At 47.4% G+C, this 24731-nt stretch overlaps 1 protein-coding gene, 1 long non-coding RNA gene and 1 pseudogene across 2 annotated transcripts; all 3 read right to left on the bottom strand.

Annotated features, from left to right (window-relative positions):
* Window positions 1-1099: 1099 nt before the first annotated feature.
* Window positions 1100-8252, bottom strand: LOC149347050 (uncharacterized). Its single transcript, XR_016292121.1, has 3 exons — window positions 6744-8252; window positions 1902-1963; window positions 1100-1248 (listed from the first exon to the last, which is right to left on the bottom strand). It is a non-coding gene; the product is annotated as an uncharacterized LOC149347050 (long non-coding RNA).
* A 5824-nt stretch (window positions 8253-14076) lies between these two features.
* On the bottom strand, window positions 14077-22768 carry LOC149347048 (uncharacterized; annotated as a pseudogene).
* LOC149347049 (uncharacterized) lies at window positions 19573-21230 on the bottom strand. The gene is made up of 2 exons (XM_089586833.1): window positions 19906-21230; window positions 19573-19822 (listed from the first exon to the last, which is right to left on the bottom strand). Exon 1 carries the CDS (start codon window positions 21192-21194, stop codon window positions 19926-19928), a length of 1269 nt encoding a protein of 422 aa, XP_089442959.1. The 5' UTR covers window positions 21195-21230; the 3' UTR covers window positions 19573-19822; window positions 19906-19925.
* Window positions 22769-24731: the final 1963 nt, after the last annotated feature.

Genomic DNA, 24731 nt, shown 5'->3' with positions numbered 1-24731 from the left:
AATTCGATTTAATTAGGAAAATCAGCCACACAGGGCAATAAATCGAAGTTTCTAAGAATGCTCGAAACGTGTAGATCGAGTTCCCGCGGCAAAAAGACGAGTTCAGATTCCTCTTCAGTGCACCTTTAATAACCTCAACAAAAAGGACGTTTACTCGATGCCCAGAGTTGATTACGGCTAGAACGATTGCGGGGATACTTCTCATCATTAGATCTTAAAGCTTTTACTGGCACGTCGAAGTGGACAAGAGGTCGGGAGAAAGCGGCTTTTTTGACCCCGCTGGCCTGTAGGAGTTAAAGGTGCTCACATTTGGTCTGTGCTTGACACTGACCACGCTTCAACGCATGAGGGACGCCGTTAAATCCGGCTTGAAGTGGCAGACCTGCCTGGAGTTACTTGACGATGTCGTTATTTTCTACAGTATTTGACCAATACTTTGAGCGGTTGCCCACTGTCCTTCAAGCGCTCAAAGCCGCGCAGCTCAATATCACACCGAGAAATGAATTAATAAAATAACACACATGCTCGCCCACAATGTGTATATATCGACGTATACGCTTCGTTAAAAGAAACATTTATTTGACTCGACGTTTCGATCGGAAGACCGATCTAAAAAATATATTTTCTTTAACGAAGGGTATACGTCACTATATACTCCTTTAAGCAGTCAAGTACTTCATGCTCGTCATATATATATACCTACAGCGGCGTGGCGGCGCTGTAGGGCGACATTGCAGTGCTCCCAAACGCATTGCAACGCAGAGGGATGTCGACATCGACTCTAGTGCTCTGCCCTAGAGTCGACAATTTTCCCCCTTGATATATATATATATAAATATATATATATATATATATATATATATATATATATGTATCAAGGGTTAAAATTGTCGACTCTCGGACAGAGCACTAAATTTAACATGAAAAGAAATTTCATGTGAGAATTAGCAGACACTGTCAGTCTGTTATGCTGAAGTCTCAATTAGAATGCATTTTTATTTTTGAAACGCTCCATCGCGATTTCAAGGCTTCAAAAAAATTGAGACACATCCAGCCACTTCTTTAGACGGTGCCTTCGTAGACCAGAAGTCCCCGACATCTTTGGTGGCAGTGCTCGGTGGGCTCATGGTTGCGGCTGCTGTTTGGGGTGAGGCTCATTCTCGCGTCCAAGTACATTTCCCAAAAGTCCCGTGACTGTGTTGAGAAGCTCACCGGCATCCACAGCCGGGAGAGCAACGAGAACAGCAACTGAAAAAAAGAATCAAATAGCAACTGTGACAGCCAACATGTACGCCAGTCGAATAATGCCTTCCGAACGCATAGGAATATAGTGATTCTTGTGTGGCTCACTTCTGATAAATGCATGAGGCTATAAATAACTTCAAATTGCCACACATTACGCCGGACAAGCTTACTATTGTTGACTGCTTATTCAAGGAAATATGCAGCGCCCTGCCAGAATATGCAACAATAATTCCGCGTGGAGTGCCTTTCAGTCAGTGCCGCGGCGGCTTGCCGCTCTGCCATCGGCGGAGTAATACGTAGTAGTCCGTAGAAGCAAATAGTCCGCGCGTATTTTTATTTCTGCGGGCTTATTTTGCGGCTAGATTATCTGCGAATGAAACTATTTATTCACGAAAACCTAAAAAACAAAATAAAGCGAAAGCAAAGCATCCACGGAGCTGGCTGCAAGGCCACATATTACCCCGGACAAGCTTCCTATTGTTGACTGCTGATTCAAGGAAATGTGCAGTGCCCTGCCAGAATATGCAACAATAATTCCGTGCACAAATAACCATGTTTTCTAACATAAGTACTTATTCAGTGATTAGCCGCGATGTCTACACGGCAAACTTATGGACCTCATCGACGTGTAGTTTGAAATCGTAGAAAGGACTTACCTATGACAACGAGAAGAAAAAGGGGAAGTCCGTTGAAGTGTTGCATCGTGTCTTGTTCTGGGCTGTCGAGAAAGGGTGCGCAAAAGTAAATATTACGTTTGTTAAAGAAGGTGTCGCAAGCGTGGTGGGGAACGTTTTGAGAGGTGAAATGCCCGAGACTGTGCTTACAGAATCCAGAAATCACGGCTGATCATATGTCGAGAATAAAGCCGAAAATATGAGCCCTCACCGCTTCCCCTTCCGAATGCTTTGCTGCAGACCAACATTCCCATCCCAGCTCCCGATTGAAATCCAAATGAAGTCCGAAGCACATGCGGACCTTCTTCTCTAGTGTGAGACATTCTAGCGGCTAAAAAGACAGGGACGAAGGTAGACGGGACAGGATGAAAGCCGGTACTAGAAAGTATGACATAATTTCTAGTACCGGCGTTCGTCCTGTCTCGTCTACCTTCGTCCCTGTCTTCTTAGCCGCTTGAATGTCGTCTCACAGTAGTACTACCAACCAACTAGCCCAACTTTCTACGCTTAATGACGTACTTCTTCTCGAGAGCGCTACCGTATTGAAGTGGCGCCATCTATAGCTTCTGGTCTCGTATTAAATTTCATTCTAGCTTGGACAATAGGCTGCTGATGCGTTTGACTGGGAGCCAGCAGTCGAAAGCTGCGCTGTGAACTCGCGTTATGTCAGCCGTTTTCCTTGAGGGTGCTTGTGTTCAAAAGATAATTGGTTCTGCATTTTTCTAGCGGCGACTTGGAACCTTTATCTGGCGCTGCTGTCCCTGCCACGATGTACCTGTGCATTTACCAAGCTAGGCTCTCGTAATAACTCTAAGAAAAACAAGTTATAAGCTTCAAGTGCTTCGCCGTACCAGACCCACACTGGTGAACTGTTTCGAAAATCTACGCATAATATTTTGAGCTCAACACCTATACAATTCAAGTCCTCCCTGCAATCAAGTTTTCAGCTTTTTGTTTCAGCAAAGTGGTCCTATACTTTACCTCAGCAATAATTTCACTGTTGTGAGGGCATGTGCTTCGCGACGTTCTCATGTGAAGACTGCTGGTACTAAGTTCTTTATAATATGTTTGGGAGGAAATGAGCCATATTTACCATTGTGCATTTTTGTTACTGAGGTCAGGTATACTTTGAAAATTTCTCTCGTAAAAATAACATTTGTCGTCATTGCCACAGAAATGGCACGTGAATCGCTCCTGTGCAGTTGCTTGTAAAGGGGGTGGAGAGCACCTCAAGCTGCTGCCATATATTGTTTCTCTCAGCGTCCTCCGCATATCGCGCGAAAATAAACGATGGAAATTGAATTGAAGAAGCAAGCACTTTTATAGTAAATAAATGACGCAGGGGGGAGGGGGCTGAAGGAAGGAAAGATGTTCGCAGGGTTGAAAAGAATATAAATTACGTTCTGACATCTTCATCGAACAAGGACTGCTTTGTATGTGGCGCTACAGATTTTGTAAAGGTATAGAGCGGATTAAAATCGGGCTCCTGATCAAGTGGGGAGGAGAAAACAGCTCGGTGAGAGCGCGAGGGCGGCTGCGTCTGCTCCTTCGTTTCCTGCCAACCCCTGATGAGCAGGGGCCCATATAAGGTAATATTATGCGGGGTCCGTATCAAGTATGCAGTGTTGGAGGATTCGATAGGCTAGGAAGGTAGTGCAGCCTTGCTTGACGTTCCGGCAGGCCCCTCGCGAGTCGGTGATTATGTATTTTGAATCGGAATGTGAGGCCACGAGAGAAATCGCGACCTCTTCTGCCTGTGTTGCATTGTGGGCTCTGAAGGTGAGGCCGTTAACTGTGTTGCTGTTGTGAACTACCGCTGCCGTGTACCATCCCCCGTGGTGAGGGCCGGAGGCGTCCACGTACCTTCAAAGGTGTTACAACCTACTTTCAAGATAGTCGTCGCCTTTACACTCGCCCATGTAAAGGTATCAAGAAGGCGCATGAGCGGCTCCTTCTCCGCCTTCTCACCAATACCGGCAGCACTAAAGCATTTTGTCCTCTCCTTTAGCGGCAGCTGCCCGCACTGCAGAGCAGTGTCTTCTGACACCTATTTTAGAAAATAACAACATATCGCTAAAAGACATGGCGGTAAAGCGCCTAAAAACCATTTTGCATCTTTTTGATGACGTTTAATTACAAATTGTTCTGAACTGTGACTAAAGCTGTAACAAGTGTGAATTCTGCTTATGTTATACACCTGGTTGATGTGATGGTTTTGGTTTTTGAGTATTTTTGACGCTTTTGTTGTGATTGTGATACTAATGTTGAAGTGCCACTGTAAATATTCCATTCATGTTGATACATTATTTATTGTTTTCGAGTGCCTCACCTGTAGCTGTCTTGTAAACTAACAACTGAGGCAATACGTTGCCTCAGCAGTGTGGGCGCAGGGTTCCTCTCAAGCTGCATTCAAGCAGCTTTTTTCCCTGCGTCCTCTCTCTCCCAGTGATACTTGTACCACTATGAACGACAAAGGAACTTCAACTTCAACTTCAACAACTTCAACTTCATCTCATGATGTGGGCCTGCCCCTCCAACTCGGATATTCTCCCTCACCCCAACTCAACCCGGGAGGACTGGGAGGCGACCCTGCTCGGCTGCTCTCACCTGCAGGCCCAACGGGCCTTGGTCGGGCGATCTCTGGCGGCGGCCACCGCCACTGCGGTGCCAAACTAGGGACCTCCACAGGATCGGTCTCTTACGGGCTGATCCAAACATACTTCCTGTCCCTTCCTAATAAATGTTTTTACCATCATCACCTATGGATTTAAATCAACAAAAGAATAACAAGATGAACATTTTATCAGTTCTTCGAAACAGTTTTGAAAAATATATAGGTTAAGTCGGTAGCCTGCTTGCTCTCTGCATAGATTGCATTTATCTACCTGATGCTTCTTCCACTATACCTACGGATAAGTCACGAACTATTTTTATGAGGGCGGTTGGTGATCAGTGCACGATTCATAAAAAATCTGAACAGAACTTCCTTGTGCAGCACTACTTCCGCCCTGTGGATTTAGAATTCATGATGTTGAAGTGCACATAATCACATTTCTTTTCTGAACGAACAGAATTTTTTTTGGTACATAAATAGCATAAAATATTTCTAGTACCGAATGCTTGCGCCACACACCCTTTTAGGACAGAACGGATTCGTACCGTGTTTGGTGTGAGATTGAGGCTAAGTTTGCACCTTACTGCGTAGTACACGAAGCATGGCGATATGCGTCAAGGGATTGCTTTGGTGGACGACGTCAAGCCCAAGAGACTGCAGTGGACATCTCATTATCATCCTCAGCAGTGCTTCTTTTTGCCGTACTATATTGCTAAGCTCAGTGCGGCTGGGTTCAGCAAAAGCTGCGGCGCGTCCTCTTTGTGTATAGTCTTTGGAGTGCAAAGGACGCCGAGCGAGCAATTAAAGTTAGAAACATGGCGCAGAAAGCGGAAACTCCTAAAGGTTTGAAAGCAGCCATGAAGAATAGCCCGATGTACAGCTCGTCGAACAGTGCGGGGCAGTGGCGGTGGCACGTCGATGCAGGCAGTGCACAATGAATGTGGTTATAGGCATCAGGTGTTGTAGAATGTGCTGCGCCTTCATTGCCTTGGAGTAGACGATCACGCCTACTTTCCAGGACGATACGAAATGTGAATTGTTTATCCGAAGACTTTGTCCAATATACGCGGCTCATAAAATACCGAAGCTTTTCAGTTTTTTTTCGTTCCCACAATCTCTTCGCGTTCCGACATGGCACAAATCTCACAGTCCTGTATTTGGATAGTGCGTGTTAGTTACTGACATGCGTCAAGCTACTTAGTCTTTGGTTTTCGGCATCCATATTGCTTTTACCAGCCGCTTTGCCGTTCTCGAGAAACTTGGCCTGATATGTAAGCAATGCGGAGTGGTGGAACCGTATTCATCCCACATTAATCTTAGAAGAAAGCAAAAAAAAATCGGTGTTATTTAGTGATTCGTCTCAGAAGAAAAAAAAATCATATTTATTCGATGATTCGTATTCGGAAAAAATATTTATGGGGTAAGATGAGGCCACCAAATAATAAGTAGAGAAATAAAGGACGTGAAACAATTCCTCGGCTCATTGATGAAGAACCTGGCTGTAACTCGTCTCTCTTTTGAACTCGAGAGTATTCTATCTTCCTACCAGACAGACCAAACATTCACTCCAGTCGTGCGTTCATTCCTCATGCATATCTCGTCTTATGTAGCAGGTGTTTCAGGAGTACTTTACTTAATTTTCAAAAATAGGCTTTCTGAGGCAACAACGTCAATTTTGTGGCGTAGTATTACCTGTGGTAGCGTAAAAGAGAAAACCGGTGAATCGTCTTAAATAGTAAGCTTGTTAACTGACCCTGAATAGACTTTTTACTGATCAGAGTTAGGCGCCTAGTTGCAAGCAGATATTCGTAGCCGTTAATTAGTAATAACGATATCAGTTATTACAATTTACAAAACGCGATTACCCCTGGCATCATGGCTTGACAAAATTTGCCTTTTACGACTAGTTACGTGCACTGGAGAGGAAGCTTGCCTGCGTGGGTTTCGAAAGTCCATGTATGTTGGCACGATGTAGCCAAGCTACGGGGATTTTAACATGTTATGAGCGCATCAAACTTTGGCTCATAGCAAGCGCCTTAAGCAGCAGTCTCGACAAGCCAGGCTGGCTTAATTCACGAGCGGTGCTTAGTGTTGAGAAACTTCTTACAAAACTGAAAAACCGCCTGCCAAAGATGCAACCAAAACCGATTATCTCCAATGCTTCTCCAAAAGGCGCACATGTAAGGCTTAAAGAAAACGGTGTTGCTTACCAAAGTGCTTGATGTCCCAAGGCGGTGCTGCTGTTGAACCAGGTGTGATGGGCCTTAGTCCGCCGTTGAGGTTTTATAGTAGACAGGCGACCTTGAAATCTCATGTAAAAACAGTTAAAAACAGTTTAATAACCGAAAAGCACTTTCGTTTCCGCTGGGTAAAGCACGACGCGAACTAAAGAACTTACATATACCCCACATAAGGTCATGTGCCTCATTCGAAAGGGTTAATTGGTAGATATGTCAGGCTGACATTTACCCCAGCCCCGTTTTCGTTTCATGGAGAAATTGATATTTATCTTTCCATCAACTACGCTAACTCACAAATGAGGTAATGAGAAGAAAGACCTGTGGCTTATACCGCAGAGTACAAATGGATATCGCGGTGTTACACGTGGCGCTGGAATGGAGAAAAATTAATTGTCTGAAACAAGTGCGCAGATCTCTATATGAATGGGGACAATTATTATTTTCAATTCCACGATAGAAACAAAATGTCTAACAAATAATACAACGCCGTTGATTCAGTATATTTAGGGTAAGAACAGGCCCAAGCAATATGAAAGGAAGCATATTGTTTCCTTTCAGAACCCAATGTAATTATCTGTAGCTTTGACCTTGCATACTTTATTTAAGAAATTATGTGGCTATAATAAACTTCTTGAAATAAAACTGAAAATTTTGCTCCGTCCTCACACTTAGAATTATCATAAAATGTTTTCGAATGATTGGTTTAACTGTTTTTTATCCCTTATCTTGAGCAGTCATGTACACGAAGCGTACAGTGACGACCACGTATTTGTAGAAGACGTATGGTGTGAAACTGTATGCTTTATTTAGAAGGGCGCAAAGACTATCACAGAAGTGTAGTGCAAACCATCACAGACTTCAAATATATCGACACGACGCAAACAACGCTTAGAAACTTGTAATGCTGAACAAAAATCAGATATGCTTGCGAAAAGAGCAAGCTGAACAAGTAGGGATGATCCATGAACATCATGCTAAACGATTGACTAAATTAAGAATCCTAAGTATTGCAGAGTGGCTGAAAACGAATTAACTAACGAATTAATGAATTGATTTTCTTCTTTCGCTTTTCGCCTGCTTGCCATTTTTATCGGCACGCACTTTTAGAGCGCTACATGATGACTGCGCAAAGAACCTTTAACTACGTTAATATGAAAGATGTTCTCCTTTTACGGTGGATGGGAGGAAGCAGGATAGCTGCCCATAGCTTGTTTCACTATTAAATGTTATTGACATCTATCTACATAAATGTTTCAGCTAGTTTCTTTTAAAGGAAATTTAGTTAATCGAAGTCAACTGGTGGCATCACGATGTGCAAAAGTCAGATCGGTCTCGATCTGAGATCGGCCTGTACAGGGTGCTTCATCTAAGGCTTTACACAATTTTAAAAATACGTTTTTCAGTTAGCAGAGAGCTTTTCTGGGCTAGCATTCTCAGCGGTGTAGTGCACCAGAATACAGCTATGACGTGCTAACTAGCACGACGGTTAACTAACATTGAATAGATAACTTTTAACTATTACCGTTAAGCTCTCAATTATTAAGAGGCGTGTAGCTCACCGTAATTAATATCCATATCTGTTTCTAGAATTTCGGAAACGCGGTTACCCTCGGCACTGTAGCCCATAAAATGTGGCTATTTCGGCAGCTTGCATGCACTGCAGAGGTTGCTTTGCCTGCAAGCTTCCCGAAAACGCTTGTATTTTGGCTCAGTGTAGCCATAATACGTCACGCGGGAGCGCCCAGGGTAACCGTGTTTCCGAAATACTAAAAACTTATGTGGATATAATTGCGGTAGGCTACATACCTCTCAATAATTAAGGAGCCTAACAGTAATAGTTAGAAAGTTAAATATTCAATGTTAGTAAACCAGGCTTCTATTAGCACGTCTTTGCTTTATTCTGATGTACCACACCACCGACAATGCTACGCCGGTAAGAGTTCTCGTGCTCTTATAACTCAAAAAGCCAATTTTTATTAATTTATTTATTTATCTGTGACGCTCAGTGTGCCGCACGGCATAAGACGTGGTGTTAGTGACGGACGGTATAATACGTTACAAAAACGCATGAAGCCCGGTTGCTTGTAAAGTCACATAAGCTTCGGGCGTAAATGTTGTTCGTTAGCCACACGTGGAAACTAGGGTCCTTGCCTATTTTTAAAAATCTTGTAAAATCTTCCGCCGCGGTTGCTCAGTGGTTATGGCACTCGGCTGCTGACCCGAAAGGCGCGGGTTCGATCCCGGCCGCAGCCGTCGCACTTCGATGGAGGCGAAATTCTAGAGGCCCGTGTACTGTGCGATGTCAGTGCACGTTAAAGAACCCCAGGTGGTCGAAATTTCCGGAGCCCTCCACTACGGCGTCCTCATAGCCTGAGTCGCTTTGGGACGGTAAAGCCTAATAAACCAAACCTTAAGTGAAACACCCTGCATATACTAAAAAACGGCTGTCTTTACGCATTCGATGCGTGACTCAGTCGGTATAGTATTCTTCCGTCCTAGTGTCATACCTTTCAGTTTTTCATATCGTGCTTCATTAGGCGCTTATAGTGCCTAAAACGATAGTAGTGGCTGTGGCGGAGTAGTTTGGAGTGCTGCTGAGGAGCCGAAGTTTGGAGCCAGGCAAGCCGCGAGTTTCTCGAGTGCTGCACTGTCACGGCTATCCTAACGTATTTATGGAAGAGAATTTATAGAGCTGTCCCCTCGGATGCAATGAGTTGTTGTAACTAATGGAAAGAATGGCTGTAGCCGGTCGCCTCAGGAGCAGCGAGGCTGTCGGCGTGCGTAAGATTTGCGCGACAGTATGACAGTTCTTGTAATATTAGGGGGCATCCGTTCCCACGAGATGGTGTGCCGTATGTTTGGGTTTTAATCTTATGGTCTTACAGGGGTTAAACGTCCCAAAGCAACTCAGGCTATGAGGGACGCGGTAGTGGAGGACTCCAGAAATTTTGTCCCCCTGGAGTTCTTTAACGTGCGCTGACATCTCACAGTACATGGGCCTCTAGAATTTCGCCTTCATCGAAATTCGGCCGCCGCGACCGGGATCAAACCAGCGCCCTTCGGCCCAGCAGCCGAGCACCATAACCACTGAGCCACCGCGGCGGTTCGTATGTTTGGGGTGGACGCGGCTTGTGCCGGAAATAAGATGCTTGCACACGAAAAAGCTTTAGAAGAACATCTTGAACGAACTGGTGTTCACTAGCACCGATTATAAAAACGCAGGATTTTTTCTTGTAAGATGACAGCTCAGAAGAAAACGACACTCGTTACAGGCAAGGCGAAGGCAAAGCGGCTGTGTCAGAGCAGCGAGTAAGCCTTTGAGCCCAGGTGATGATCTGTTTTCTTCTTTGGGAAGATGAGATTAGTGTTAAAATGCCGCAGAGTGTCGCACATAAGACTCCCTGCACTGTTCTCCGTCGTTTAACGCATCCCTGCCGAGTAGAAGTGTCCTCAGAACATGAAAGGTGCCCTTGCAGACCTCAGTTGTCTAGACATCGGTCTCGTCACACATGCCGCATTACAACCGCAGTTTGGAGACCAGTGTGATAGTACCGTAATTTTCTCAAATAGCGCAGAGGGCTCAATTGTCTGCTGAAAAAAAAGTGCTAGATTGTTGCATTTGGTGCATGACACACAGACACCTCTTCTTACAAAATCTTCATTAATTTATTATAAAGAAATTCACAACATGCCACGAGTTCACTCAGTTGCAACCGTAGAGTGCTGCGTTGGATAAGAAAGAGTTAGTCTAAACGAAGTGCCTATAAATATGCGGTCTTCACTGGATTTAGCGTCTCCGTAAATATCACTATTGCATTTCCGTATATTTCCTGCTGGATGACACAGGATTAGGAGCACTTCACTACGTTATGTGAAAAAATGAGCAGTGTGCTATAGGCGCAGACCCTCGCTACAATTAGTGCTGCCCGTTTTCGTGATTGAACAAGCTTCTAAAACATTTCAAAGCCAACCAAAACGTAGCTACAGTAGGACGAAATAGAACGTTTCCGAAATGTACTCGTGTAAATTCATGCAATTGGGTTACAGTTGGACATTTAGTTTCAATGAAAATAGCGATACATACAAAATCATCACTTTGATTTGTCAGAACACTGGTGTGATGACCTTAAAGCTGTCTTATCCAACAAGTGAAATGGTGGCATTTCTGTGACGTTGATGTGTGTCAAATGTTCCGGTGTAATTTCGTTCGCGCATTTGTTTTCATGTAATCTTTTTTTTTTTATGTTCACCGTGCAATAGGTTCGCTTCGTGCGATTACATGTGCCGCAGTAGCAATGTGGGTCAATGACTGAACCTATTATCGAGAAAGGGAGGTCTGCGGGCGGCCTGAAGTTTTAACCTTGGCAGCATTACCAAGAATTAAAGCACTTGTCTAAAAGGCTGATGTTGGCCTGAAATACATTTTTCATGTCATTTACAAATTATTTTCGAATCCTCGTGCGCCTTCAGCTCACCGATATTTTACAAAATAGTACAGGCATCTTGTGACTACATCTAGGCTCGCCTTCAAACGAAGCACTTCAACAAGATACAACCGCCCGCTATCTCGAACCAAACGGCTAAGTCAAATCCCAATGGTTTTTAGCTGCGTCGACCAATTTGCAGCCGCCTTGAGCAGTGAAGGTTTTATTTGTTTACTTTGGATATATTTAGGCACGTTTTTCACCTTTGAAGGCGTTTGCAGCGCTAAGAAAACTTTTCAACAGATATTTCAGGTGCACAATGCGCAATCGAACGCACCATTGAACTAAATGGGAACAACACCGTAAAGCAGGAGGTTTCACTCCAGAAAACTGAGAAGAACAAAATGAGCGACAAATGCCACCATTAAGAGATATCCATGCAACTCTTATTGTGTATACCTCGTTCTCAGGGATGTTAGTGGTATGTGTTACGCTCTGGAGGAGCTGTAATCAGATTTCTTTCTGCCGAGCGTATAACTATTACCAATTAATGCTTTGCTCAGTTCCAATGATGCCTGATTTGCGATCATGTTGGTAAACGGCCAGAACAATTCAAGAATCTGAACGTCGGGACCAGCTGTGACGTGAGATGACTTTTTTCAATAACTAGCCGCCGCGGTGGCTCAGTGGTTATGGCACTTTGCCGCTAACCCGAAAGACGCGGGTTCGATCTCAGCCGCGGCGGTCGAATTTCATTGGAGGCGGAATTCTAAAGGCCCCTGTAATGTGCTATGTCAGTGGACGTTAAAGAAGCCCAGGCGGTCGAGATTTCCGGAGCCCTTCACTACGGCGCCCCTCATAGCCTGAGTTGCTTTGCGACGTTAAACCTCAATAAACCATAAACATTTAAATAACGCAATAGAAGCAACAAAGGGATTCCTGCTGGGAGACTGCCTCTGGATGATTCTAGGCTGCCTCACAGTACTTAGAGCACCGTGTACGTGAACAGGACTGCGCTCGTTAAAGGTTTTCAATGCATCCTTAGCATCGTAGAGACGTGCACGTGTTTTAGAAAGGGCTAAAAGTAGCTAACGCTATAAATAACAAGTGGTCATCAAAATTGGGAGATGGGTTTATAGCATCTTATCGGCCAAACAGACTTTAGCGAATGGGCGTACATCATGGTGCTTTATAGTTGGAACCATCATCGTTGTGCGCCCGGAAATGGTTCACATCTTCTGAGTTTTGCTAGCGTGCGCTGAAAGCTCCTTACGCAGTGTCTAGCGTGTTATCTGAGTTTGTTCGGCTACCTTCTGGACCATTCCATCCTGCCTGCCTTGTTGTTTAAGTAAAATGTGCCGCCCTGTTCTCGCCTGCTCTCTTACATTTGACATGGGCAATGGGGACCCAACCGCTAGCTTATGAACAGTAACGTCACACATATAAAATGATTTCTTCGTTTTGTCCCAGAATTTTTCTCCGCCTTCAGTCTGCATCAGTATGAAACTTGTGAGAATGAAATGCTTGAGAATTAAATTGGTTTAGTTGGATATAGGCTCCAACGGAGGCACTTGGCTTTCGCGATATGTAGCATTTATGATCAGGTAAACCACTGGCGCATCAGCGCAGTTAAACCGGAGTAAATATTAACCTACAAATTCTTACAAGGAGCACTGTTTGTGAGGTACCTTTCTCCATTAGCGAAAGCTAGTACACCAACTGGGGCGTCTCGGTCAGAAAGAAGGGCTCCGCTAAAGGAAAATGTGGTGCAACCACCTGGTGTTGGAAAATTTTCAGTTTTAGCAAGAGAGTGAACTCGGCGGCGGCTTGCTTGGCACCTCATATGTGGGAGCAACGTCACGCAGAGTTTAAAAATAATTGTAGCTCTTTTAAGCAGTAGAGTGCCCTTTCTGATAGCTGTGCTTAATAGCGCCTATGCGCACATCTTTCACCGTTTTCACCGGCATCACATGGCTATGAATGACGTTGATTTCATGCTCTTCCAGAAAGTTGCCAACACCCACTGCATTTCCTCACTGCCGCTTTTCATTAGTCTATTTGTAGCGCCCTGGAGCGTACGCATCTGCATCCACACATCCGCCTCGAGCCCTCTTATTCCGCCTCTGATCGCCCCACTTAAGGATGCCGTTGTTGCAGCCAGAATGAGGTGCCTAGACGTCTACGTCTCCAACCCATTGCACCCACGGCGCCATCACCGCCGGCACCTGCCCATCGTTACCCGCCACGTCGTCATGAATCCGTGGCTCAGCCAGGAACACCACCCGATCTATTATGCTTGTCTTCCGGGACACGTGGCACGGTCTTTTCGCCAACGCGTGCCTGGTTTCCGCGATGGCGCCGGCCCGTACTGCTACGGCCATGCTCCTACCTGTGCACCTATTTCTTTGGGCCCATCTTCGGGCTCCTGCTACCTGGACCGTTCCTCCTGCTCTTGAACTGAGCTTCTCTCGGACTGTTCAAGTCCTCAGTCTTCCGCCGTCAATGTTGTAGAAGCGTTTGCCGATGGCGTCGCCATTCTCACCCTTGTGGACACGGGCGCTCCTAAAGTGACGACGGCTGTTTCGGACTTTTGCGTCCGCACTGAGATTTCTCACCACATCCAACCTCTTGCAACGTGCAGAGCTCGCTTTCTTACAGAGTACATTTTCCACAGCGCGGACTTTCTCGGGCTGTCCCGCAGTTCTCACAATGTCACTCTTCACGCTGACGTTCTCACCATGCACCATTCTCTTACTGACTGTGCACTTGCGATCGTTGAACTACTTCCGCTTTTGCCGGCCCCCCCCCCCCCCCCCCCCCCCCCTGTGTGACACTTTTCCCCGCGCCGGCAACATGCTGGTCGCTGAGGATACAGACATTCCTGCCTTCTCTAAAGCCCTCGTGTCCCTCTTATGCGCCCGTTTTCTGATTCGTCTGTTCTTTTCAAACCGACTGGTGCGGCGGCCCGTCCCCACTGCCTGCTCCTCCTTTTCGCTTTTCTGACTACATGTGGCGGCTACAGCGAAATTTACGTCTGAAACTTTTTTCTTGCCTGCGAAAGCTTCATGTTGGCGAATGCCTGGGCCATGTGGAATCACTAGGTCGCGTTCTTACAAACGCCTTCTCTGACGCCCGTGCCGTGCTCGAGATAGATGCAATCGACTACCCTGCGCCAAGACAAGCCAAGACTCCAAGCCAAGACTCCAAGCCAAGACTCCTAGCCAAGTTATTTTCTTTTTGATCTATTGGTGCCAAAGTGTCCTTCTATCCTTTCAGATTTCTGGGCCGGAAATCCTTCGTCACTCAGTGCCCGAGAACAGCACTTACCCCTTCGCCTCAGCGTTCGTACCGCGTATCGGCCACTGAAAGGAACGTCATTACTAAAGAAGTCGATGGTACGCTCCATGGGTGTCATTCTGCCTTCGCCCTGCTTCTTGTAGGCAGAGCGGCGGTCCGGTAACGAAAAGCGTTTATTCAAGGAAGGGTGCGATATAAGTACACTCTGAAACGTGGCGTAAACGTCACGTGTCTCAGTTTGGAGGGCTGTCAGGATGACAGCGCAATCTGGCCAAATCTCCTCTTTACTGTTGAGAATGCCTTTAAGTTCCATCTGGCAGATGGTATCGACAGAGTCCGCGACGTGGTTTTGTACTTCCGCGTAACTGTTGTCCAGTCTGGAGGTCGTCGCCATCAGAAGTGCTCGATCAGGTTGATTCCGGCTCTAATTGGGGTGCTGCCTCCCGCAGGTGCTCTTGTGTTCGACGGATCTCACGGCCGTCTTCGGTCTTCACTATCATAGACCTGGGCCCCTCCGCTGGCCTTAGAACCATCGCTGGTGTCCAGGTTCTCTGGAGAGTCGCATGTTGTTACATGTTGCCCGGGCGTAAGTGGGACAGGTTCCTGGCTCCGCGGTCGTAGTATCTCTTTTGTTGCCTGCGGATTGCTTGAAGGCGGTCGTGAACAACCTTGCTGGGGATCGCTTCCGGTTCCAGGTGCTTTGTTGGTACCGGCAGCAGGATCCGTGTCTGCCGTCCCGTCAGCCTCTGCGCAGGGGACCTGAAAACAGGATCCCGGGGAGTATTACGCCACTCAAGCAAGACAATTTCAAAATCTTGTGTACGGAGGGAACACTTCAGCACCTTCTTTGCCTCCTGCACTGCTCTTTCTGTCATGCCATTGGAATGCGGGTGGCACGGGCTTGATGATATGCACAATGTCTAGCTTTGTCAAAAATTCATTGAACTCGGTGCTACTGAAGGGTGGTCCATTGTCACTGTGCAGATTCGGTGGCAGCCCATGCACAGAAAAAAACCTGTGCACACCAAGCCTTGAGCGCATTAGCTGTGGTGTGGCGAAGCTCTCGGACTTCGAGGAAAAAAAGAATAGAAGTCGACCGTAACGGCAAACTCCCGGCCACCGTACTGAAACAGATCCACATCTACCGTTCCCCATGGTTGGTTCGGAACGTCATGGCTCAAAAGGGGAAGTTTCTGGTTTCGCGCCGGGTGCGTTTGGCATGCTTGGCAGGTTATGCAAAACTGCTTGATGTCTGCGTACATGCTGGGCGAAAACATTACGCTGGTGGCCCTTGCCTTCATCTTGTCTATTTTAGCATGCGCTGCGTGAAGAAGCTGCATCACCTCTGCTCGTTTCGACTTTGGTTTAATTATTTTGTTGCTGCGGAAGAGAAGCCCGTCTTGGGCGTGAACTTCTTCCCTGTAGGTTCAGTACGGTCTTGCCGGCTCAGGGATTGCCTGTTTGCTGTCCGGTCATGCCGTTCTTGCGTATCCACGGAAAATAAGAAGTGCGAGGTCCTTATTTGTAGCGGTATGCAGGCTTTTAAGGCGGAAGCCTTTAATGCCTCATCGTTGTAAGCAGAAGTTGTCGACAGAAAATGTCACGCTTTTCAGTTGGTCGAAACGGTCGTGACGTCACAGTGCGCGAATTTCAAAGGGGGCCAATTGCACTTTGGCTACTAACCATGCAACCAATTAAAGGGATCGTATAGTGATGCTCCAAGTTAGTGGGACTTACTTAACCAATTAGCCTTTCTAGTCAGACCAGATAAACAAATAAAACAGAGTAGGAAATTTTCCGAGCTTGAGAATCGAACCCCGGTCTCCGGAGTGCGAGACGAGCACGCTACCACTCGTCCATGCCAGCTTTTTTTTTTTTTTTTTTTTTTTTTTTATTTATTGCCTGACTTCGGCAAGAACCACAGTACACAAATACACTTACAGAGCGCAATGAGCAATAATTAACAACACATCATATTAAAACTCCTTAAGCGTCACCAAAGGCTCGACTCTTTCGAGCCACTCGGGAGCTTCAGGAGCAAGTTTCTGAACTTCAATATACTTATGCATGCACTCCCGAAAATAGATCCGTGCAGGCCTTGCATCAGGATCGCAATGATATCCTGCCATTCTGGAGCGCCAAATACAATGGAGGCCCATTAGCATAATGAGGTCGAATGGTGTCCCATCCTCACTCTCCACAGGCAAGTACCGAATACCATGAGCGTCGAGCGGAAATTCCTTTTTTAAAGTCCGTTGCAAAATGTCCCAAAAGTATACCCCCTCCCAACAGTGCAAAAAAACGTGGTCTATTGTTTCTGGTTGTTTACAAATTAAACAATGTGATCCCCAAGGTAGAAATAACTGCTTCCTTTCCAAGAATTCCTTTACTGGTAGTGTTCCGGTATGTAATTTAAAGAAAAAAGTTTTTGCACTTGGCGGCACCTGCATCGCCTTCACACGCTTAAGTACGTCGCGTCCCTGGCCTCCATTGTATAAGGCCCTGTACATAGGTTGTGGAAGAACTACATCGCACAAATCTTTATACAACTTCTTCCTGCTAACAGAAGATAAATATTCATACGAAAATCGAACAGACAGGAATCGAACACTCACGACAACCTCTCTAAAGTAACCAAAAATACGTCCCGAGAACCTTTCGGTTGTGACAACAAAGTCCGGCAGTGCATTTCCGAGCCTTAATTGGCACACAGTGCGCAAAAACGGATCGCTTACATCGCGCAAAAAACAAAATCTGCTTACAATCTGCCGCAGAAATAAGTGACCCAGACTCAGGCCGCCATTCTTCACCCGCCTAAACAAATTGGTCCGGCTACAGCGTTCCCAGTCCGCAGCCCACACAAAAACGGCAAAGATCCGGTGCAGTCTCTGTACGTGCATCCTTGCACAATGCAACACTTGCATCACGTACCACAGCCTAGACATAAAAAACAGATTGCACACTGTGGCCCTTGCGAAAATTGAAAGGTGTCGCCCTTTCCACCTTTCCACCTTTTCACGCGTGGCTTGCGTCTGTGCTTTCCAGTACGAATCGCTATCGCGATAACCATCCAGTGGAACGCCTAAGTACTTTACTGGGGTCGTCACCCAGGACACGTTTGCAAAATTGCCGGGCTTCGTTGGCCATTCTCCGTGCCAAAGCCCCAGGGACTTTGACCAATTCACTTTACTACCGGTGATCTTGGTGAATTCTTTTACGCATGCCACGGCCTCGGTTATACCTTCCCGGTTCACTGTGAACACCGCGACATCATCCGCATAAGCCAGCAGCTTAACTTCTGCTGCCTGTAGCTGGAATCCTCGAATTTTTTCACTTTCCATGATATTCAAACACAACGCTTCAATGTAAATGCAGAATAGAAGAGGGCTGAGGGGACAACCCTGGCGCACCGAACGCTGCAGGCTAATGGGGGCCCCCAAACTCTTATTTACAATTAATCTTGTCGTGCAGCTCCGGTACGCCAAGGCCACTCCCTCACAAATAATGGACCCTAAATTCACATGGTCGAGTATGCAGAACAGGATATCGTGCGAAACACAATCGAATGCCTTCTCAAGATCTAGCTGAAGGATGGCTACACAGCTATTTGTGTAATCACAACATTCCAGCACACACCTCGCTTTATGAATATTGGAAACAATAGAGCGTCCCTTGATCCCACACGTCTGGTGGGGACCGACTATATCCTGAATTACTGACTGTAGTCTACAGGCTAAAATCTTCATGAAAACTTTATAATCCACGTTTGTGAGGGCGATAGGACGATATGCTGTGACCTGCTTTAACTTTTCTGCGTCATCGGATTTAGGGATTAGCACTGTATGGGATTTACCATAAGACGGGGGCAATTCATTTTCTTTATAGGCTTCGTTAAAAACTGCTGTAAGTACTGGCACTATTTCGCGTTTATATGCTTTGTAAAAAGCGGCGCCTAACCCATCAGGTCCAGGAGATTTTCCCAGGTTCAAATTTTCTATCGCTTGCTCGACCTCCGACGCAGTTATCGACAGCTGCAGCCTTTCTTTCTGTTCGTCATCTAATCGCGGCAAAGCGCCAAGAAACTTTTCCTTGAATGCGCTCACATCCACTTCTTGCTTTGCAAACAGCGCCTGATAATATTCAAGAAATGCCTGCTGGATATGCCCGCTTTCTCCAGATAACGCCCCGCCCCATTCAATCTGTTCAATGTGGTTTCGTTGAGCATGCGTTTTTTCCATTCCTAGCGCTCGTTTTGAAGGTGTCTCCCCATCAGCTATATCTTGCGCCCTAGCCCGCACCAGTGCGCCACGATAGCGTTCTTCTTCAAAGAGTTCAATCTTATTTTTCATTTTCCTAATGTCATCCATCCATTTGCCAGGCTCTTCGCTTTCTCTTTCGAGAAGTCTAGCTAGTAAAGATCTTAAATTGTCCTCCTCACGCTTCTCCTCTTGTCGTATGCAGCTTGACCTTTCGATTGCTGCTATTTTTATTTGTTGTTTGCAAAGTTCCCACTGCTGCCATACTTTCAGTTCCCCGCTCGGCTTTAATTTACTGATTTCTTCGTTTACTTTCCTGCTAAAGATGTCGTCTGTAATGAGCTTATTATTTAATTTCCACATTTCCCAAGAAAACTGATTTCCTCGTTTCTTTGTCCCTATCCCACACTTCACTAAACAATGATCCGAAAATGATACCGGTACTACATTGTAGCTATTGCATTTTGAAATAACGTTCGGTGACACATAAATGCGATCTAGCCGTGCATGGCTTGACCGTTGAAAATGAGTGAGTCTCACACAACGCTCGCCTTCTAAACATTCGGCCACATCATCGAGGTTGCACGTGTCTATAATTTCTGAGAGTACTTCAGTGCTTCTGTCCCTAAATGCCCTTGCACTGGTTTTGTCACAGCCCCTCAGGACGCAATTGAAGTCACCCATTACGATCAGGCATTTCTCGCAACTGAAGTGCTTTTGTACGCTTTGAAAAAACGCTGTCCTCTCATCCACCGCATTTGGGGCGTACACAGAAATGATGCGCCAATATGTTTTGTCGTACAGGAGGTCAACCAAAACAAATCGACCCGAAGGACACGCCGTATATGCCTGAACCTCAAGTCCCGGTACATTCTTTACAAAGATGACACAACCCGCAGACGTTCCTACAGCGTGGGCGACAACTGCAAAAAACCTAGACGTGAAACGTCTCACCATGCTCCCGGTCTCCTCTTCCCCGTCAATTTTCGTTTCCTGCACTGCCAGGACGTCAATGTCGTGCTCAGTTAAAAGGCGGTACACCTGGCTCTGCTTCTTCTTACTTGCCAGTCCCCTGACATTAAGTGTACCGACTTTCATGGGGAACGCAGGAGCCATTTTAATGCAGAAGAAAGAGGCCGGGAACATGGTGCTTACCCTTCACGTCTAGCGCTTGGCTAGACGACATCGTTGACACCGGAGCCATCCGGTGCTGGTGCCAGGCCTGGCAGCGGGGGCGGCTTGTCAAGGGCTCTCCTCTCCGTCGACACAGTTGATCGTGTCCGGATGGACGACCGCCGTCCTTGGGTCGTTTTTACCGGCGGCTCTTCGACGCTGGGGGCTTCCGCCTTGTCGTCTTCGGTTCCGGTCTGGGCGTGTGGCCGCTTCGCTGGGGCAGGGACGCCGGTCGTGCGGGCGCCGCTCTGGTCAAGGTTCTCCTCGGTCAGAGACGCTGGCTCGGTTTCTTGGAACGCTGGCACGCTTACTTCACCGCTCGACGCCTCCGTCTCCTTTCTAGTAGGTTCTGCCCCCTCAGGCTTGCGTCCGGCATCGCTGCGTCCGGCAGCGGCTTGCTGCGTCCGGCATCGGCTGGCGTCCGGCATCGAAGAGCCCGTCGATCCTGTTTGCGTTTCGGGTTCCTCTATGCCTTTCGCAGATTCTTCAGCCTCTACTACATCCATCAGGAGTTCCGTAGAGTCGTCTTTCGACGCCCCGCCCGTAGCCACCGCATAAGTGCGGACACACTCATTATCCGCGTGGCCGTACCGCCGGCATTTCGTACAGCGGGGAACCTTGCATTCACGCCGCACGTGGCCTGTACCATGGCAGCGCAAGCACTGCATTGGACGCCCAGGCGCTACGACAAGAGCCAACTCTCCGGCGACACGTACCTGGTGTGGCAGGTCATCCACTTTCAAGCCAGGCTTCAACTTCAGTAGGACCGTTCTTGTCGTTGAGCTCTTGTCATTGACGCCTTGTATCCGCCACCGCTCACGCGTAACGTCGGTCACTTTGCCAAACGCCGCGAATGCCGTCCGAATGTCGTCGTCGGCCACACCGTGAAGCATCCAGTGTAGCCGCAGCTTTACCTGCTGGTCTTCCGGGTCGATAATGAGGCAGCGGCGTTTCTTAACTTGCAGCTCGTTGAAGGCGAGCAACTTCTTTGCTGCCTCCGTGTTCCGCAGGGTAACCGCCCACACGTGGTTGATTTGGTACGCCCCCAACGCGACCACGTCGGGGAGCATACCGGTCTCGGCCAGGGCGTCTCGGAAATCCTCGACCCGGAACGGCCTCGCTCGCACGTCGCTGTGAAGAAAAACGGTGTTGAAAACAACACGTCCTGTTGGCAGTGTCGGCAAAATAATCTGATAATCCTTATCACCGCAGTCATCGATCCTGTTTCCGCGGCCGTCAAAGGCCGCTATCGCTGCTCCGCTGGAGCCCATGACCCTGCGATCCGTTCAGCTCGGCTGCCGGAAGCAGAATGACTCGTCCATGCCAGCTCGATGGCTTGGAATGAACAAAGGCGCGTCTAGTGAATACGGTGTCTTCGTTCACTCCCATCTTCCTCCCTTCCCGTTACGGCGAGGTTCAGGTGTCCACCGAAATATGAGAGACAGATACATTTCCTTTCCTCAAAAACCAATTCACCAACGAGCAAGGCGTAGAACCTTCCCTCAAAAAGCGTTGCATTCAAAGGGCAACGCATCGCGCCAAACAGGTGGTGGCGTTCCGTGGACCGCCTGGCAGCGCTACAACAGGCTGTCGCGTTCCACTCCTAAAGGTGAAGCTAAAGCGTCATTAATTGGCAGTTAATCCACCAACAGAATGTGAACAATCGCGTAGCAGAATGCAGCACTCAGGCTTTCGCCTTTCACCACTTTAGCCGCTAAAGTGCCTCGTAATTTTTTCAAGCGTTCTTCTGACGCTGCAACATAATCAAGAACACTCACTTGAAACTGTTCAGTTTCTTCTTCCACTGCAATCTTGCTAGGAAACCACGATAAGGCGTCCGCTAGAAATAGCTCTTTACCCGGTTTGTATCTCAAAGCTGTTGTGTAGCGCTGCAAGCTGAGGCACATACGCTGCAAACGGAGCGCGCACTGATGTAGGGGTTTACTGAATATGGGTATTAAAGGCCCGGGACCTGTTTCGACGACCACGTCTGCCTGACCAAAAATGTAATCATAGAACTTTGTGCATCCATGTACTATTGCAAGCGTTTCTTTATCAGCGCATAGCGTTGCTGCGCCTCTGTGAGCGACCTCGACGAGAATGCTACAGGATGGTCATGTTGCATTAAAACGGCCCCTACACGCGCCTGGCTGGCGTCAACAGATAACGCGACTGCCTTCTTTCGGTCGAAGCAGGAGAGAACTGGCGCTCTTATCAGTATCTGTCGCAGTGCATCAAAACTGGCCTGTTGTTTTTCAGTCCAAACACATGCGTTATTCTTTGGCACTAGTCCTCTCAGCGATTCGGTCAAGACAGACATGTTGGGAATGAAACGCTGTACAAAGTTGACTGTGCCGAGAAAAATTTGCAGTTGCTTACTGGTCTTAGGCTCCGTTATTTCCGGGATGGCCCGCACACACTTTGGGTCGATGCGCAGACCTTGTGTCGTGAGGATGTGTCCCAATTAACGTACCTCAGTCTGTAGGAAAGTGCACTTTCTGAGGTTAAGTCGCAGGTTGTGCGCACGGCAGAGCGTCAGCAAGAGCGTCATATTGCAGTCATTTTCATCTCTTGTCTCTCCCCAGGCCAGTATATCGTCCATTAGAACCGCGACAACGGGCAGGCCGTCTAATAAGCAGTGCACTGCAGCTTGAAAAATTTCCGGAGACAGTGATATTCCAAAGAGCATTCGGAGGAAGCGATATCCCCCGTACGGCGTACTCATAGTGAAGGTTTTGGAACTTTCTTCAGTTAGCTTTTTCTGCCAAAATCAGGATGCTGCATCAAGGGTGGAAACAAAATATGCTTCGGAGGGCCGCGGGACTATGTCCTCTATAGTTGGCATGGGAAAGTTTTCTCGAACAACTCTGTTTAAGGCCGTCGGGACAAGGCAAATACGCAGTTTATCTTTTTCACCACGGTCACCATGTGGCTAGGCCATTCGGTGGGCTCAGTTACCTTTGTAAACACGCCCTGCTGCTCCATGCGCTGTAGCTCCATGAGTACTTTGTCTTGCAGCGCCACGGGAACCCTCATAGCCGGCATGACGGTTCCCACGCTGCCTGGTTTCAGCTTCATTGAGTATTCCACACCTTTCAGTTGTCCGACTCCACTGAAAATATCTGCGAAAGGTTAGGCTGGGGTATATAGTTCTTCAGTTTCCACTTTTGTGTATGCGGTATATCAATCCCAGTCGTTCTGCGACTGTCCCGCTGAGCGTGACTGCAACATCTTTGTCAACGACGAAAAATTGTTCTTCGCATTTTCTGTTATTAACGCTAAGGAGAAGCCTGACTTTTGCTTGTGTTGTGGCATATGACCAAAGAACGCTGTTGAAGTCACGTTGCATGCTTGCTCAGATAGCCCTGATCAGATAGCCCTGCCAGCTCCTGCTTTGCGATAACGCAATAGTTTGCCCCCGTGTCCAACTTCCATGATAACTGTTGACCTTCGATGTAAACTGTTGCCGTCCATCTATCGGCTTCGACCGAGTTGATCGTTAGTCCCGCAAGAAAAAAAGTCGTCTGTATCGGCTCCCACCTCACGCAGCTGTTTCCCTTGTCGGCTAGCGGTAATTGCTTAGAGCCAAGTGCTTTGCAGACCTGGGCAAAAGGGTTCGCTGCCCCGCAGTTCCTGCAATTTTCTCCCTTCGCTGGGCAGTTTCCGGCCCGGTGCATCTGCAAGCCGTACTTGCTTCACATTTTCCTTTCAGCAGCAACCGAGTTCATTGTAGTAGTGTGTGCGCCCCCGGTTGCTGCGCTCATCTCTTGGAAGTACTGCTTTCCTTGCTCTTCACTACGGCAAATTTACACCGCCTTTTGGTAAGTAGGGTTTTTAGCCAACAGTTTCTGCGGCAACCGCTGGGTCCCTAACATCCAGTATGATACGGCTGCCTAGCATGCGGTCTTCTAGAAGTTCGAATTCACAGTTCTTGACTAAAATTTTCAACTCGATCAGCCAGTCATTAAATGATTCGCCTCGTTTTCTTGAACTGAAGCGGAATTCATGAAGAGTCAAGTTGTTTGCTGGTCTGTAGTGGTCTCCGAACGTTTTTTTTTTTTTCAAAACTTGGACACCATTTTTGTCCTCTTGAGAGTGGTGTATGCTTTTCTTCTGAAGGGGTCCTTAAAAAACATCCATACTCTTCCTTTGGAAGCCGGAATGTTAACGGAGGATAAAGTAAATATCTAGACAATCGGCTGGTCATCACACGCACTCGGACGTTCGGCTGTAAGTGGTGTGCACAGTGCTGAGCAGCGAACGCTCTTGATAGCTGTGAACACATATTCCTCCATTCGGCAAAAATATCGAGCTCTAAAAACCACGCTTGCTGGCATTGGCCCGCTTTTAATCTGCAGTTCGACAAGTTATGCGGTCCGCAAATATGGTTACGTGGTGAATTGATTCAATAAATATGAACGCGCAGGTAGCTGACCGCGGTCTGTTGACATTCGAGCTGTTGCCGGCAGTCTGAAGGAGACGAGTAAATCGGCTGGTTTAAGCGAACATTTTCCAGCACCAACACGTTCTATGCGCACTCACAAGAAATTTTCGTGCCGTCCGGCAGCTCGTTATCTAAAGCGAGAGCCGGAGAAGCGTCTTGCAGCCGCGCACCTGCGCGCCGGCAGCCGTCGAAACGAGAAGGCACGAAGGCCAGCGATGGCGGAATGGTCATGTGACCAAATATGGCGGCGCCCATGCTCCCGCGCTGTGAACCGCCTATACAAAAGCCCCCCATCGCAGTTCCCCCGCTCCGATGCAGTCCTTGTCCTACCCCCCCAGTTCATTCCACCATGTTGCCATTGACC

Source organism: Amblyomma mixtum, chromosome 4, assembly GCF_055824585.1.
Source record: "Amblyomma mixtum isolate Tamu chromosome 4, ASM5582458v1, whole genome shotgun sequence".
NCBI lineage: Eukaryota > Metazoa > Arthropoda > Arachnida > Ixodida > Ixodidae > Amblyomma > Amblyomma mixtum.
The sequence above is the reverse complement of the archived record's forward strand: the minus strand, read 5'-3'. Positions and strand labels throughout refer to the sequence as shown.

What these genes read in the sequence shown, in the direction of transcription:
- LOC149347049 (XM_089586833.1), bottom strand. Translation starts at nt 21,194, where the DNA reads ATGGGCTCCAGCGGAGCAGCGATAGCGGCCTTTGACGGCCGCGGAAAC.